General features: G+C 35.2%; 1 protein-coding gene across 2 annotated transcripts in view; it reads right to left on the bottom strand.

Moving 5' to 3' along the window:
* EML5 (EMAP like 5) overlaps window positions 1–17,960 on the bottom strand; it is a 184,044-nt gene that overhangs the window by 28,509 nt on the left and 137,575 nt on the right. Inside the window, exons 24-28 of one of the 2 annotated variants that reach the window (XM_055303744.1) lie at window positions 13,074–13,162; window positions 11,862–12,038; window positions 8,959–9,160; window positions 8,124–8,250; window positions 5,463–5,477 (exon numbers count right to left, since the gene is read on the bottom strand). In XM_055303744.1, the coding sequence (XP_055159719.1) occupies window positions 5,463–5,477; window positions 8,124–8,250; window positions 8,959–9,160; window positions 11,862–12,038; window positions 13,074–13,162 (610 nt within the window). The remainder of the gene's footprint in view (window positions 1–5,462; window positions 5,478–8,123; window positions 8,251–8,958; window positions 9,161–11,861; window positions 12,039–13,073; window positions 13,163–17,960) is intronic. The other variant, XM_055303745.1, reaches the window with a different exon arrangement.

Genomic DNA, 17,960 nt, shown 5'->3' with positions numbered 1-17,960 from the left:
ACAGGGCGCCGGGACACAGCCCAGGATCCGGCCTCCCCCGGGACAGGCAGAGGCCGGGAGGGCCCAGGACAGCGAGGACGCTCCTGCCGCGAGCTGAGCAGATCAGCGGCCCCGCCCCGGAGCCTCCAGGCCCTGCGGACGGAGAGCCGAGAGCCCCGAGCCCGGTAGTTCCTGCGGAGGCTGAATCCAGGCTTCCAGAGTTGCCATAGCAACTGCGGCTGTTCCTCCTGGGGCCTCCCGGGGTAAACAACCCCCGCTGAGCCCTGCAGCAGGCAGGGGCAGAGCAGCTCCCCCAAGTGCTAACACCTGAAAATCAGCACAGCAGGCCCCTCCCCCAGAAGACCAGCTGGACGGACCAGTGATACTCCCCCGTGTTCCAATACAACTTGTTTTTGGCCACTCTGCACTGAGCAAAATGACTAGAAGGAAAACCTCACTTCAAAAGAAAGAATCAGAAACAGCCCTCTCTCCCACAGAGTTACAAAATCTGGATTACACTTCAATGTCAGAAAGCCAATTCAGAAGCACTATTCTACAGCTACTGGTGACTCTAGAAAAAAGCATTAAGGCCTCACGAGACTTCATGACTGCAGAATTTAGATCCAATCAGGCAGAAATTAAAAATCAACTGAATGAGATGCAATCCAAACTAGAAGTCCTAACGACGAGGGTTAACGAGGTGGAAGAACGAGTGAGTGACATAGAAGACAAGTTAATGGCAAAGAGGGAAACTGAGGAAAAAAGAGATAAACAATTAAAGAACCACGAAGACAGATTAAGGCAAATAAATGACACTCTAAGGAAGAAAAACCTACGTTTAATTGGGGTTCCCGAGGGCGCCGAAAGGGACAGAGGGCCAGAATATGTATTTGAACAAATCCTAGCTGAAAACTTTCCCAATCTGGGAAGGGAAACAGGCATTCAGATCCAGGAAATAGAGAGATCCCCCCCTAAAATCAATAAAAACCGTTCAACACCTCGACATCTAATAGTGAAGCTTGCAAATTCCAAAGATAAAGAGAAGATCCTTAAAGCAGCAAGAGACAAGAAGTCCCTGACTTTCATGGGGAGGAATATTAGGGTAACAGCAGACCTCTCCACAGAGACGTGGCAGGCCAGAAAGGGCTGGCAGGATATATTCAGGGTCCTAAATGAGAAGAACATGCAACCAAGAATACTTTATCCAGCAAGGCTCTCATTCAAAATGGAAGGAGAGATAAAGAGCTTCCAAGACAGGCAGGAACTGAAAGAATATGTGACCTCCAAACCAGCTCTGCAAGAAATTTTAAGGGGGACTCTTAAAACTCCCCTTTAAGAAGAAGGTCAGTGGAACAATCCACAAAAACAAGGACTAAATAGATATCATGATGACACTAAACTCATATCTGTCAATAGTAACTCTGAACGTGAATGGGCTTAATGACCCCATCAAAAGGCGCAGAGTACCATGGACTTTCTTCAGAGACTTAGAACAAATTATTTTAAGATTCGTGTGGAATCAGAAAAGACCCCAAACAGCCAGGGGAATTTTAAAAAAAGAAAACCATATCTGGGGGCATCACAATGCCAGATTTCAGGTTGTACTACAAAGCTGTGTTCATCAAGACAGTGTGGTACTGGCACAAAAACAGACATATAGATCAATGGAACAGAACAGAGAACCCAGAAGTGGACCCTGAACTTTATGCTCAACTAATATACGATAAAGGAGGAAAGACGACCCAAGATATCACCTTACACCTGTCAGAATGGCTAAAGTAAAAAAAGACAAGAAATAACAAGTGTTGGCAAGGATGTGGGAGAAAAAAGGAATTCTTGTACACTGTTGGTGGGAATGTAAATTAGTATAGCCACTGTGGAAAACATTATGCAAGTTCCTCAAAAAATTAAAAACAGAAATACCATATAATTCAACAATTCCACTATTGGATATTTACACCTCCCTTCATTAGTATGAATACACTAAATCAAAAAGATATATGCACCCCTATGTTCATTGCAGCATTGTTTACAATAGCCAAGATATGGAAGCAACCTAAGTGTCTAGTGATCAATAAATAAGGGACACACACACACACACACATACACAAACACACATACAACTATTATGCAGCTGTTAGAAAGGATGAGATCTCGCCATTTGTGACAACAACATAGAGGGTATTATGCTAAGTGAAATAAAACAAATAGCATATGATTTCACTCATATGTGGAATATTAAAAAAACAAATGAATCAACAAACAAAAAGCAGAATCAGGCCTATAAATACAGAGAACAAACTGATGGTTGCCAGAGGGGAGGCGTAGGGATGGACAAAATAGGTGAAGGGTGGTGGGAAATACAGGCTTCCAGTTATGGAATGAGTAAGTGACAGGAATAAAAGACACACTATAACGAATATAGTGAGTGATATTGTAACAGCATTGTATGGGGACAGAAGGTAGCGTTACTATACTTGTAGTGAGCAGAGCATAATGTATAAACTTGCCAAATCACTATGTTGCACGCCTGAAGCTAAAGTAACATTGTGTGCCAACTACACTCAAAAAAAAAAAAAATTAGAGGCTCTTTTCCTAAAACCATTTAATTAAAAAAACCCACCTTATTTGGTTTATTTTATCTCAGATAACCATTATTCAAATGTTTAATAATCTGAACACCGAATGTAAATCAATCAATCATGCTATCAACTCATTTCAAAGTTTAAGTTAATATTTAATTTGTAACAACTAAAGCAGAAAATAAAATGATTTTGCTGTGGGAAAAAAATCCAAGGTGTGATTAAGTGTATAAAATTAAAGAATCAAAAAATATTTGCATTTTCACAATGATTTCCAGGTTACACATCTATAACAGTGAATGAAGTGCTCATCTTGAATATGTAATATAAAAGAAGTACATATATTCATACATGATATGAAGTAGTATGTAGAAGTAAATAACCACAGCTGGTGACATAAAAATTACATGCACTTACAAGAATATATAAAGAACTCCTCAAATTATTACAGAAGGTTTGGTTTCAAACCTTTTTCAGATGCTTTGAATGTCTGTAAGTAATAAATATAGTTTGATTTATAATATGTAACATTTAAAAATGTTTCTCTAGGGCCTATTTATTTAGAGAGGGAGAGAATCTCAAGCACACTGACCTTGGGGCTTGATCGCACGACCCCGGAGATCGTGACCTGAGCCGAAATCAAGAGTCGGCCACTTAACTAACTAAGCCACCCAGGTGCCCTTCCTTAGGGTCATTTTAAAGAATGATAGCAGCCTTGGCTTTTCTTCTAAGTCAGTTTTGTTGATGAACTTTATTCAGTGTTATCATCTGACCACTTTAACTGGAACCCAAACAACAAACAGGTAGTTTTTATCCATACAAGCCGGTTAAGTGTCTTTTAATTTTTTAAAGATAATTTATATAATAGACATTGTTTAAATAAAGTTATACTATAAAATTATGCAAGCTGAACAAATAAAGTTTTGGTAAAGCAATTACTTATGTAGCAGAAATCCAATAATTAAGATGCCATTTGTTTCAGTGATATTGATTTCAATGGAGGAAAACATGGAAAACCGTGAACAGATGTAAAGAACACTAAGTAACATGGCTCATTAATGGTAAATATGAAAGATGACAAAAATACAAAATTAGGTCTTATAAAGTATAACAAAGAGAGAGGATTACCTGGAACCTCTTTTCAGCAGCAGATAAAAAAGGGAAAAGATTACAACACAGATCTGAATTTAAAACACTAGTAAAATATTTCTGCAATAAAATATTTTTACAAGTTTAATGCAGATAAACCATGCTACAAATATTAAAGGTCTATTGCTTTTATTTATGATTGCATAGAACCCTAAAGTTACTCCATTAATGGCAGGGAAATCAAAAGAAGGTGGAAAAGAAAAATGAGAATTGAACATTTTCTATATTGTAAACTTTAAAGCTTACCATTCGTATTTTTCTACAGTGCACTCTGAATTTCAAACAAAATACTGAAGCTTATCTTTGTTCTTAAGTGTGGTAATAAAATGTTATCAACTTAAAAGGCTGGAAGCACTGGAGATGCTATTAAGGAAACTATCTAAAGAGGTGTTTCCTAGTCGGCCAGTCCAACCTAGCAGGCAAAGGGAGTTACTCACGATCATGCTAGATTTGGGTTTTGCTAGTAAGGAGGTAACTTAAAAAAAAACCAAAACAAAACCCTTTAATAAAATAACGACCAAAAGAGAATTGGAAGAGATCACCAAAGTCATCTCGTCCACCCCTTGCTGAAACCAGGAATCGTCTTTATATGTCTAGAACATACCTTTGTACCACCTACAACAAATGGTCATCTAAGCTTTACATGAAAACTGCTTATGAAAGAGAAGTCACTTCTCCATAAAGTCACTCATACCCAAGACAGCACATATATCTCCACTTAGCTTTGTTTTCAAACAAGTGACTCCCATTGTAAATTGTCAGAGTCCCTTTAAAACGTACAGGTCAGTCCAAAATAAGCTACCTCAGATTTGAGGCTAGATTTGAGTATTTTATTTGTTAAAATATTTTATTTGTTAAGTCTAAGATATGTGGGCCTTTTTAAAAGTCACATCACACTCTGGACTCCTATCTTCGTACACATCACCCCTGTTTAAAACAAATAATGTGGGGGTGAATGGGTGACGGGCACTGAGGGGGACACTTGACGGAATGAGCACTGGGTGTTATTCTGTATGTTGGTAAATTGAACACCAATAAAAATTAATTTATTAAAAAAATAAAATAAAATAAAACAAATAATGGATTTCTGCTCTATACCAAATAAATTAAGGAGTACTTTATATCTGAGTTTCTGTATAATCTGGTTGCATATCTATTTATTTTTTTCATCCTTATCTCCCAGCATTTTCCTAATGGTATCTTTTTTTTTTTTTTTTTTTTTTTTTACTTCTACAGTAGACTGGCTTTTTCCACACTGTCCTATTTCAGAAAGTGCCTGAAGCCAATTTTATCTCACTAAAGCTAGTTGTAAAAGTGTTCCAGAGAGTCCTTTCTAGCACATAGTATTTTATTAAACATGCAAATATAATCATTGCCCTATGTTAATGTTTTTAAATGAATGTATAAATGTACATTAAATGAAGCTAGCAGGTTTATAAACTGCATAATTTTTCACTGATAAATATGTTAACTATTTTAATAAGCCTCCGAAAATTAAGGAAAAACTAAAAACTATCTGGAGTTTGTGAAGTCATTTATAAAACCAAATGATCATAATGAAGAGCCTTAGCAGCAAACACATACTGCACATGTAAATGCAACTTTTCTGTAGGACTTATTTTATTTCTAATTCTTTCTTGACAAATATAGTTCCATGTTTCATAGGGAAAAAAATCAGTATTGTAAAATACAATAAAGATCAAAACAGAACAAAGAATAATGGAATAAAATATTTTATTTAATGTAACTTACCTTACTACCCCCTGCCTTCGAAAGGAACAAGAGGAAAAAAAGAAACACTGATGATGAATAATTCATGAAAACTGATGAATTAAATGCAGAAGTAACAGAAGAAAGGAAAGATCAACAAAATTCCAAGGAAATATAAAAATGACTAAGTTTTATGCTATACTGTTCTGTATAATTTTATTAAAAATATTTTATGTTTGATTGACAACTACTTTAAATATATAAGATTTGCTACAAAAAGAAATACATAAAATTTTTAAAGTCATTTAGGAAAAAAGGCCCCACAGAAGTATCAACCAAGTAGAGTAGTTACCAACATCATTCAAAACCTTTTAAGTGGATGTTTGACAAACATTTGTTTTCACTGTTTATGTTTCATATTTGATAGCAATAATATATTTTATTTAAAATACAAAAACATTTATATAGACCATAATATCTCCTCACAAATACATGCAAAGTTGGTAAAAAGACGTATCTTCACTTTTTTCTCCTTTAATTCTCTCATTTTATGAAAATGAAGACTCCTAACTATGAGTCATTTCGGACTCTAGCCTCAGCATTTTCAAAAGAATTCAGCAGAGTTGAAATTGTAGAATACACTGAGAATGTAAAATAATTTCAAAAATAATTTTGAAAATGTTAGCTATAAAAAATACAAGCTAACAGCAAAGATTATGACAGCATCAAGCATTTTTCATAAATAGCAAAATACTTCCATCTGTCAGAATTTGGGTCACTTCATTGATAAGGAAGCAATTTTAAGTGTTTTACCATGAATGATGGCCTATAGATTAAAATTTGGTCACATTTTCTGATATGCCTAATTTATCTCATAAATGAGAATATTTTTCTAAAAATCGATATAATAAATGAAACAGATTTATGGGAACGTCTAAAGCTTCTTCCTCCCTATAGTACACTTTTTATTTTTCATTACCTGTGAGATATAACTGAAGTAGTTTTAAGCACCATACTGCAATATTCTCATTAGAAACATCCACATTTGCAAAGTTATATGTAGTCCTCTGATTTATAAATATATAGGTATTGTTCACCACTTTGTGGATATTTAACTTCAGAAATTGTCTATTTCCCTCAGGTGACTATTTCATTCCCAGGGAGGGGTGGAAAAGACTAACTACCTAAGTTTTTTATATATATTATATATCATTTTATAAAATACTCCATAAGTTAGTGACAATAAGGCTCATTTGACCTCTAAGGAAACGGAGTCTTGGAGGGAAAGAATAGCTTTTCAAGGTGACACAAGAGGAAAATGATAAAAATTTGTATTTCAATCCATTTGTCTGACTCCCAAAACCACATCCTTTGCACTGTAAGATACTGCCTCCCACCAGATCACTTCAAAGTTGAATCTTGATATTTAGATAATGGTTTGGTCAGCTTTCTTAAAATACCTAATTTAATACTTTGCCTCTTTATGCGTGATGACAAAATGGATAATCACCCTCTACTCCCTATCTGTAAGGTGATGCCAAAGCTATTATCATATGAGTACTCATCTGCCAATGGGCACCTGGAAGAGGAGCTATGGGGGCGTCATGACTCAGCACTCCACCTAGAACTTCCGTGGGAACCTGTGTGGCTAGTCAGTTCAGAGACTTTTTAGATCCCTCTTCTGCATCAGGAACATGCACCTCACCCTTCCAACTTCATTCTTTCCCCTGAATGCCCATAGGGCAAACTCAAACCCCTCTGCCAGTGTGCTTTCTTAGACTGCCATCTGTAGTTGAGCCCCGCCCCCCGCCCGAGTCTTCAGCACCACCCTCTCTGACTAGATATGCACTCAAACTTCCCACAAACTCTGTTCAAGATGAGTGAACTCTCATTTTTAACTTTTCCCTCAAATATTCTTACCAGCTTCTCATAAACAAGTTTTCCTCAACACAGCTTCGGAGGTGCCTGCTGTTCTCACCTCCCACTCCTTGGTTCTTCACTGCGGTTTCTAGATAATTTTTCCTTTATTGTTCCTTACAAACTTTTCACTTCTGAAGTCCATGTCATTCACTGATCCATATACCTCTTTATTGTCTTCCATTTTCCCTAATGATTTTAAAACTATCATGTTCACAATTTCTCTCTTGATCTGTCATCTAACTCAGAGACTATTAAAAAGTTCTCTCTCCTTATAAAATTTATGTGGGCATAGCCTTTATTTTTGATGTGCTGCTTCCAGACAAAGAGCAGGGATTCCCATTCTCTAATGGGAGGCTATACTTCAATTTGCCTTTTGGAAAAATTTTTAAATAATGATTTTCTATCCTTGATTAAAGGTACATGGATAAAAATGCCTTTTCAAAATTTAATACTATCTCTGCTCATGTGCTTCCTAAAACATACTTGGTACTGGATTCAAATTTCATTATCTCCTACAACTCTCTCACATTTATTTATAAAAGTTAGCAAATAATATTCCTTGAATCACAGATATTTTGTATATTCCCTAAAATACTTGCAAGAGACCGTGTCACCACCAAAAAGTATTTAAGGATGAACACATTTTCTAGGAGGTGCTGAGAGCTAGAAAATGCAAGAGTACCACTGCTACTTAGGTTTTACAAAAATACATTCAGTTAAACAATAAATTCAACTTTAATACCAGTATATTTTTCTTCATCTAGTTTTAAACTTGACTATTACCTCTCATCAACTGAGGGTTCTTTCCCTTGCAAATGAGGCTTGACTCCAAACATTGGGCGAATATTTGTTGATAAGGCTCTAATGGTGTAACTGATTTCATTCTCTCTTGTAACATCACTGTCATAGCCTGCCATCAAAACATAAGAATTATTCTCTGAGTTACAACTGAGGAGCTCTGTTACAATCCTATAAATTAGACACAGGATGTTCAACAATATGAAATAAGTAAATTGTGTTATAGCCAAATTAGGAAATAATATACAGCCAGTAAAAATGATGTAGAATATTTAATGATCTGTAAAAATGTTTTCAAAATATTATCAAAAAAATCAGTCTACAGAATATAAATTCAATATATTTTTGTTAAAAATGATTATATAAAAATAATTTATATAAATGCACAAACCCCCATGGAAATATCTCAGTATGTTAACAGAAGTTACCTCTGAGTGTTCAAATGATAAGTTCTGTGTTTATTTTTACTGCAAACTGTATTTTCTAATTTTTCTATAATGAGCTGGTATTATTTGTATATTAGGAAAAGATAAAAAGCATTTTAAAACATGAGGTTCAATACCTAAAATTTATTTTAATAGTACTTAAAGCAAGATTATCCTACATTTATAGATGAAGAATACTTAAGCATCAATACATGCCAGCTTATTATTTTTGATTCGTAAAATCAATTTTGGTGTTAAACAGACCACAAAAACTAAAATCACAATTATTCAAACATACTTATTACTTGTGTAATAATTTAAACTACCATTGTAGTTTAAATTAGTTGAGCTAAATTGTTTCTGTGTTTTAATTAAAATACTTTAAAATGACATACCCCCATCTTCTTCTGAATCTGTATCAGATTCTTCACTATCACAAGGTCTTTTTTCTCGATAGCCCTCCATTTCATTTGTCCAAACCATTAAAGACATATCTGCACCTCCTAAGGTAACCAACATGCTGTCATCATAAGTCCAGCGAACATTTGTGACATGGGTACTATGGGCCACATACCTCTTAAACTTTCCAAATTTTCCCTAAAGATTAAAAAGAAAAATTCAGAGTCTTTCTGAGACTCTTTCTGAGTCTTTCTGTTACTACTTAAAAATGGTCAGTTATAATTTTGAATTTCTTTCTTAATATATGATTAGAGATTAATCATTACAAAGGCATCTTGTAAAAAAAAGAAAAGAAAACACAAACTCACTAGAATAAAAAATGATGATTCCTAAACCTGGTGACAACAGGATAAAACTAGTAGTTTCACATATTTCTAGTACCCTGGGCACATTTAAAAAATTTTTTTAATTTTTAATTTTTAAATATTTTATTTATTTATTCATAGAGACAGAGAGAGAGAAAGAGAGAGGCAGAGACACAGGCAGAGGAGAAGCAATCATCATACAGAGAGCCTGATGTGGGACTCGATCCAGGGTCTCCAGGATCACGCCCTGGGCTGCAGGCGGCGCTAAACCGCTGCGCCACCAGGGCTGCCCCACATTTTTTTAAAAAATGAACTTGGTATTGTGCATTCAAAGCATAAAAATGTCTGACCTTTGACTTATCAGTCCCCCTTTTAGGGATCTATGCTAAGAAAATGCTATGTATGCAAAAAACATCCACCACAATATTTACAGCAGTGAAAAAATTTAAATACCTTAAATAGTCAAGTAATAGTTAACTACAGTGTATGTATATGGAAAAGTACACATCTGTTCAAAATAATGGCTATGCAGACATTATTGTTGGGTACAGATGCAATAATAACTAACAAAGTCAGGATATAAATGTTTATGTACATGGCCATATTAACAGAAAGTAATCATCAACCCTTTTGGAATATACTCATGTAAATATATTGCATCTTAATTGACTAGTGTTTGTGTTCATAAATAGTACATATAAAATGTATTTTTCTTTTAAATATCAAGAAAAATCCAAGTTATAGACACTGGCAACTTTAAATCCAGAACACTAGCAAAATACTATCAATTACGTAAGTAAATTTCAGATCAATGTATTAGAAGCAGGTTTTATTATTAGTTTTTAAAAGATTTTATTTATTTAAGAGAGGGAGTAAGAGAGCATGAGCTGGGGGAGAGGCAGAGGGAGAGGTAGACAGAGAGGGAGACTCCCTGCTGAGCAGGGAGCCTGACACAGGGATCAATCCCAGGACTCCAGGATCATGACCTGAGCAGATGCTTAACCAACTGAGCTGCCCAGGTGCCCCTATAAGCAGGTTTTAAATGGACATTTTTCAAAGGTATTAAAATAAATGTCTTTAAATATAGTGATAGCTAAAACAGTGAATTCTTTGGAAAATACTGTTAATAAAGGTCAGCTGAAATAGAAGGGAGGGATCTTTCGTCCAAACACTGCAAGAAGGTAGCTTCCCAAAGATTTTGTGGTTCTTGCTACAGTGAAGCCAAGCAGGAATCTGTACGTGACTGTCCTAGAACCTATTCTTAGGGTACCTATACCATCTAGAAAGCCTGGAAGTGAAGTTTCTGATCAATAAATGCCTTATTGGAACACATTCTTTATCAATTAAAGTTCTGCCACTTAAGTGTATCTAAAATACGGATGTGTGGGATATTTCTTCAGGTGCCTGGGTTCTCTATGAGAATTTTTAAATTTGTGTTTTCATTTCAATGCTGATCTAAAAATATAAATACAAGCAGCTATTTAAGATCAATATCATAATATGATTTCAGTGCCCTATTTCAAATTTATGTTAGTGATGTTGCCAGATTATAATATACAGTTGACCCCTGAACAACATGGGTTTGAACTGCAAAAGTCCACTTATATATAAGCAGATATTTTTTGGTAAACACAATACAGCACTGTAAATGTATTTTCTCTTCCTTATTTTTATATTTTGATTATTCTTGCAATAACTTTTCTCTAGCTTATTGTAAGAATACAGTATGTAATACATACAACATACAAAATATATGTTGACTGTTTATGTTACTGGTAAGGCTCCCGTTCAACAGTAGGCTATTAGTAAAGTTGTTGGGGAGTCAAAAGTTGTAAGTGAATTTCAGAGGTCAGCACCCCTACCCCCACATTGTTCAAAGGTCAATTATATATCTGAATCAGTGACAACTAAGAAATAAATGCATATGGACTTGATATATGAATTTTATTTTTGTGCTAAATGGAAGCCTGTTTCCCAGTAGCTTGAAAAGAGGAAAGCAATTAAGAGAATTCAATTTCCACAGTGCACACCACAGCATGGGTATGTAGCACTCCAAAGAGTCTGTGCAGTCTAGTTTTAGCAAAATATCATTCATTACATTGAATCAATGCTATTTTGATTTTATAGGTATTGCATTTATAGTATTTTGTATCTAATGGTTAAAAGACTTTAAACTTTAAAGCTATAAATATAAAGAGTTTGTGTTTACTGTTGATGGTATATACTTAATCAAAAGAATACCAAAATTATTTAAGTTAATATTAGGGATAAAAGAAATGTTTCCTCTAAAAGAGATATTTATATTAGTCAATACTGAGAAACACTGTGCAGTAGACTTAAGGCACAGGATCATAAATTATAAGACTACTTCTAAATAAAAGCAATAAATATTATGTCAAAAATAGGATACATAATTCTAAACCTTTCATAATACATACGTATATTCATATTACCCAACACAATACTATGAAAGGGCATTACGTTAACCATTTTTATAATTATGATCATTAGGGGAGTTAAAGAAAAACACATACTTTAGCAGGATATCTAAATAACTTCACAAATCCCAAATCATCCCCAGTAGCTAGGACCATTTTGTCACTGGTGAGGCAAGAGGCAGTTATGTCTGTGACTTCTCCAACTACTGGCCAAATTCCCTCACAACATAAACCAAGCACACTTGTCCATGATGCCCAACAAATTTTTTCTACCTAAAAAGGAAAAAAAAGGCTGTAAGTTCATGATATCTAAACTTTAAATATTGACAACAAAAATCTGAATATTTTTCTTTATAATTATATATGGCACAAGTAAAACTAAAATTTTAATAAAAACAGTGAAATTATTAGTTTTGGTTTTGTAGCTTCCTAAGTCTGCTAATTCCTGTAGAAAAATATAACATCATTCAAGATGTTATATATCCACTGTGTGTTCTAGATGCTGAGAATTCAGTGATAATAAATAAGACCATTTCTGGTCTTAGAATAATCAAGAAATCTGTATTTCATGTCTAAATTTCTAATACTTTAGAGGCATGTTTTCCAATTAATCATTATCACAAATTAAGAACCTTAGAGTCTCTCTCCTTATTAAGCCACTTTCATATTAAATTTGTTTAGCCTCTCTTCCTTGGCCATGTCAAAAAATTTTGCTAATACTGTCACTCACAAAATCAAACACATTTTTTTTCTTTTTTCTTTTCTTTAAACAGGTATTTGCCAACAAGCATCTAGGCATATGGGTTACAAAAGATTTGATAGTCATGCAGTGTTCTTATCTAAGATAGTATGTCTTCTATTTGCCTCATGTCCTTTGAGGAAAGTAATTGGAGCATAGCTAAACATAAAAGTGACTTATTCCTTTTTTTTTTTCCCATTTTATAGAGAAAGTGTGCACATGAGTGCCAGTGAGGGTGGGGGTGGGTAGGAGAGAGAGAATCTCAAGCAGGCTCCACACTGGGCCTGACACAGGGCTTGATCTCACAACCCTGAGATCATGACCTCAGCTGAAATCAAAAGCCAGGCAGGCCACTTAACCAACTAAGTCACCCAGACGCCCCTGTTTTATTCCTTTTCTTAATACAACACCTTCTCCTTTACTCATCTAATAGGCTAGCAAAATAAACTAATAGTTTTGATTTGAATAATCTGAGAACAGGCTTCATTATGTAAATGATGGAAGGTGGGCATCACTGTTCTAACCACTTTGTCAGATCAACAATAATGCAAGCACTATTATCTTCCTACCTCCACACTGGGGATGGTTTGTTTTTTCCCTCTGGGAGCTTCAAAGAATAACTGTTCCTTAGCACCAGTGTTGACCTGTAAAAGCTTTCCTTAAAAAAAAATTAAAAAATATATACATATATAAAATATAAATATATCTATATATTTAGTAGGATGTTTAACTTCTTAAAATATTTTCTTTCATGGTTTATTATGACATTTGTTTCATAATCATAAAATTGTTTCATATTATGTACAATTACATAGAGTCAACCCTATTTAAAAGCATTCAATGAACATTACATTAGTATTTTTTACCACCTTTCTCCCATTAAATTCCTTTTCTTTTAAATTCCAGTGTAGAAAACATAGTGTTATATTAGTTTCAAGTGTGCAATATAGCAATTCAACAACTCTATAATACATTATATCATGTAAGTGTACCCTTCATCCGCTTCTCCTATTTCACCCATATTCCCACCTCCCTCTTTAAAATTTTACTTTATTTATTCTTTTTAAGTAAACTCTACATCCAACATAGAGCTCAAACTTACAAACCTGAGATCAAGAGTCACATGCTCCACCGAGTCAGCCAGGTACCCTGATATTTTATTATTTTGGTGTAATTGTAAATGGGATTGTTTTCTTAATTTCTCTTTCTGCTGCCTTTTTAGTGTATAGAAATGCAATGGATTTCTGCATATTGATTTTATATCCTATTACCATACTGAATATGTTTATGAGTTCTAGTAGTTTTTTTTGTGGAGTTTTTAGGATTTTCCATATATGGTATTCATGTCATCTGCAAAGAGTAAAGTTTTACTTCTTCCTTACCAATTTGGATTCTTTCTTTTTCTTATTTCAGTGCTGTGGCTAGGACTTCTATAATACTATGTTTAATAAAAGTGATGAGTGGACATCCTTGTCTTGTTCCTGACATCATATGGAAAGTTCCCAGTTTTTTGTTTTTTTTTTTAATATTTCAGTTATTCACGAGAGACACAGGGAGAGGGAGAAGCAGGCTCCATGCAGGGAGCCCGATGCAGGACTTGATCCCAGGACCCCAGGATCACACCTGGGCCAAAGGCAGGTGCTCAACCGCTGAGCCACCCAGGGATCCCCCAGCTCCCAGTTTTTCACCATAAAGTAATGATACGATGTAAGCGAGGGTTTTTTTTTTAATATATGGTCTTTATTATGTTGAGGTATGTTCCCTCTAAACTACCTTGTGAAGGTTTTATCATGAATAGATACTGTACTTTGTCAAATACTTTTTCTCTATTTACTGAAATGATCATAAGCTTTTTATCCCTTCTCTTATTGATGTGACGTATCATGTTGATTGATTGTGAATATTGAACCCTGCCTGAATCCCAGGAATAAATTCTGTATGATCGTGAGAGTGATTTTATTATATTGTTGGGTTTTGTTTGCTGATATTTTGTTGAGGATTACCGCGCATCTAATGTTCATCAGAAATACTAGCCTGTAATTTTCTTTTCCTGTGGTGTCTTTATCTGGTTTTGATATTAATGTAATGCTGGCCTCAAAGAATGAATTTGGAAGCTTTCTTTCCTCTTCTATTTTTTGGAAAATTTTGAGAAGAACAAGCACTAATTCTTTTTTAGTGTGCAGCAGAATTGCCCTGTGAAGTTACTGGTCCTGGGCTTTTGTTTGTTGGGAGTTTGGGGATTACTGATTCAGTATCATCGCTGTGACCAGTCTGTTCAAATTTTCTTTTCCTGTTTCAGTTTTGATAGGTTATATGTTTCTAGGAGTTTATCCTCTTCTCCTATGCTGTCATATTGTTTGGTATATTCTTTTTCTTTTAAGATTTTATTTATTCATGAGAGAGGCAGAGAGAGAGGCAGAGACACAGGCAGAGGAAGAAGCAGGCTCCATGCAGGGAGCCCAACGTAGGACTCGATCCGGGGACTCCAGGATCACGTCCTGAGCCAAAGGCTCAGCTTAACCGCTGAGCCACCCGGGCATCCCTGGCATATTATTTTTCAGACTATTCTCTTACAATTCTTTGTATTCCTATGATGTCGGGTTATTATTTCCCATATTTCTGATTTTGAGTCCTTTTTTATATATTTTTTTCTTTTTTAGATGAACTTGGCTAGAGGTTTAACAATTTTGTTGATCTTTTCAAAGAACCAGCTTCCTGGTTTCATGGACCTGATCTATTGTTTTAGTTTCTCTTTTATTTCTGTTCAAGTCTTTATTATTTCCTTTCTTCTGCTAGATTTGGGTTTTGTTCTTTTTCTATCTTCTTGAGGTGTAGGGTTATGTTGAAATTTTTCTTGCTTCTTAAAGTAGACCTATTTTGCTATGAACTTCCCTCTTAGAACTGCTTTTGCTACATACCAAAGATTTTGGATTATTGTGTTTTCATTTTCATTGTCTCCATGATTTTTAATTTCTTCTTTGAATTCTTGGTTGACACCATCATTATTTAATAGCATGTTATTTAACCTCTATGTATTCATGTTCTTTCCAGTTTTTTTTTTCTTGTGGTTGATTTCTCATTTCATGGCATCATGGTCAGAAAAGAAGCATGATATGAATTCAAGCTTTCTGAATTGTTGAGACCTGTTTTGTGTCCTAATATGTTATACACTTTTCAATATGCACTTGAAAAGAATGTGTATTCTGCTGTTTTAGGACAGAATGTTCTAAATATGTCTGTTAAATCCCTCTGGTCCAGTGTCATTCAAAGCCACTGTTTCCTTGTTGATTTTGTTTGGACCTATCCATTGATATAAGTGAGGTGCTAAAGTCCCCAACTATTATTGTATTACTATCAATTACCTCTTTTATGTTTGTTATTAATTGCTTTATGTATTTAAGTACTCCCATGTTAGGTGCAGAAATGTTTACAACTGTTATATCCTCTTGTTGAATTGTTCCCTTTATTAATATATACTGTCCTTTATTTCTTGTTACAGATTTTGTTTTAAAGTCTGTTTTATCCAATAGAAGTATTGGCTATCCTGGCTTATTTTTCACTTCCATCTGGTTAAGCAATGGTTTTCCATTCCTTTACTTTCAATCTGCATGTGTCTTTAGGTCTGAAATGAGTCTCTTATAGGCAGCATATAGATGGGTCTTGCTTTTTTATCCATTCTCTCACCCTAGTATTTTGATTGGAGTGTTGTTCGTCCATTTACATCCAAAGTAATTATTGGTAGGTAGGTACTTATTGTCATTTTGGTACTTGTTTATGGTTGATTTTATAGTTCTTCTCTATTCATTTCTTCCCTCATTCTTTTCTCTCCTGGTTTGCTGGCTTTCTTTAGTGATATACTTTGTATATCTATTACTGGATTTTGATTTGTTATCATTAGGTTTGTATATAACATCTTATGCCTATAGCAGTCTATCTTAGGTTGATGGTTGCTTAGGTTTGAACCCATTCTTTACTCTTCTCTCCCCTCCCTATTTTAGGTATATGGTGTTGCATTTCCTTTTCTTTTGTAAATATCTTGATTGATTTTTATAGATATACTTAGTATTACTGCTTTTGTGCTGCTTACTTTCCTTTTTTTTTTTCAAATTCTTTTTTAAAGAAAGATTTTATTTATTTATTCATGAGAGACACACACACACACACACACACACACACACAGAGGCAGAGACATAGGAGAGAGAGAAGTAGGCTCCATGCAGGGAGCCCAATGTGGGACTCAATCCTGGGACTACAGGATCACACCCTGGGCCAAAGGCAGGTGCTCAACCACTGAGCCACCCAGGCATGCCTCCTTACTTTTACTTATGGTCTTTTCTTTCCACTCAGAGTCACCTTTAATATTTCTTGTAGGGCTGGTTTAGTGGTCATGAATTCCTTTAACTTTTATTTGTCTGGGGAACTCTATCTCTCCTTCTATTCTGAGTGAGAGCTTGACAGAGTATTCTTGGCTGCAGGGTTTTCTCTTTCAGCATTCTGAATATATCATGCCATTTTCTTCTGGCCTGCAAAACATCTGCTGAAAAATCAGCTAAAGCCCTATGGGGTTTCTCTTGTATATAACTATCTTCTTTTCTCTTGCTGCTCTTAAAATTTTCTCTTTATCACTCCCTTTTGCCATTTTAATTACTGTGTGTCTTCATGTAAACCTCCTTGGTTGGTTTTGTTGCGGGCTCTCTGCACCTCCTGGATCTAGATTTCTGTTTCCCAGATTTGGGAAGTTTGCAGCTATCATTTCTTCAAATAAATTTTATGCCTCCTGTTTTCTTCTCCTTCTGAGATTCTTATAATGTGAATGTTATTACTCCTGATGGTATCACTGAGTTACCTAAGTCTGTTTTTTTTTAATTTTTAAAAAGATTTTATTTATTTATTTATTCATGAGAGACACACACACACACACACAGAGAGAGAGAGAGAGAGAGAGAGAGAGAGAACAGGCTCTATGCAGGGAGCCCGACGTGGGACTCGATCCCGGGTCTCCAGGATCACACCCTGGGCTGAAGGTGGTGCTAAGCTGTTGAGTCACTGCGCTGCCCCTTCAGTCTGTTTTCATTTATTATTTCTATTTTTTCTCTCTCTCTTGTTCAGCTTGATTGCTTTCCATTATTATGTCCTCCAGGTTGTAGAGTCATGCTTCTGCTTACTCTAGTGTACTATTTATTCCATTTAGTATATGTTAAATTTCATTTATTGAGTTCTTCATTTCTGATTGACTCTTTTTTTTTAATATTTTTTTAAATTTTTTTTTATTTATTTATGTTAGTCACAGAGAGAGAGAGAGAGAGAGAGGCAGAGACACAGGCAGAGGGAGAAGCAGGCTCCATGCGCCGGGAGCCCGACGTGGGACTCGATCCCGAGCCTCCAGGATCGCGCCCTGGGCCAAAGGCAGGCGCCAAACCGCTGCGCCACCCAGGGATCCCTGATTGACTCTTTCT

This window comes from Nyctereutes procyonoides, unplaced genomic scaffold (assembly GCF_905146905.1).
Source record: "Nyctereutes procyonoides isolate TBG_1078 unplaced genomic scaffold, NYPRO_anot_genome, whole genome shotgun sequence".
Taxonomy (NCBI): Eukaryota; Metazoa; Chordata; class Mammalia; order Carnivora; family Canidae; genus Nyctereutes; species Nyctereutes procyonoides.
The sequence above is the reverse complement of the archived record's forward strand: the minus strand, read 5'-3'. Positions and strand labels throughout refer to the sequence as shown.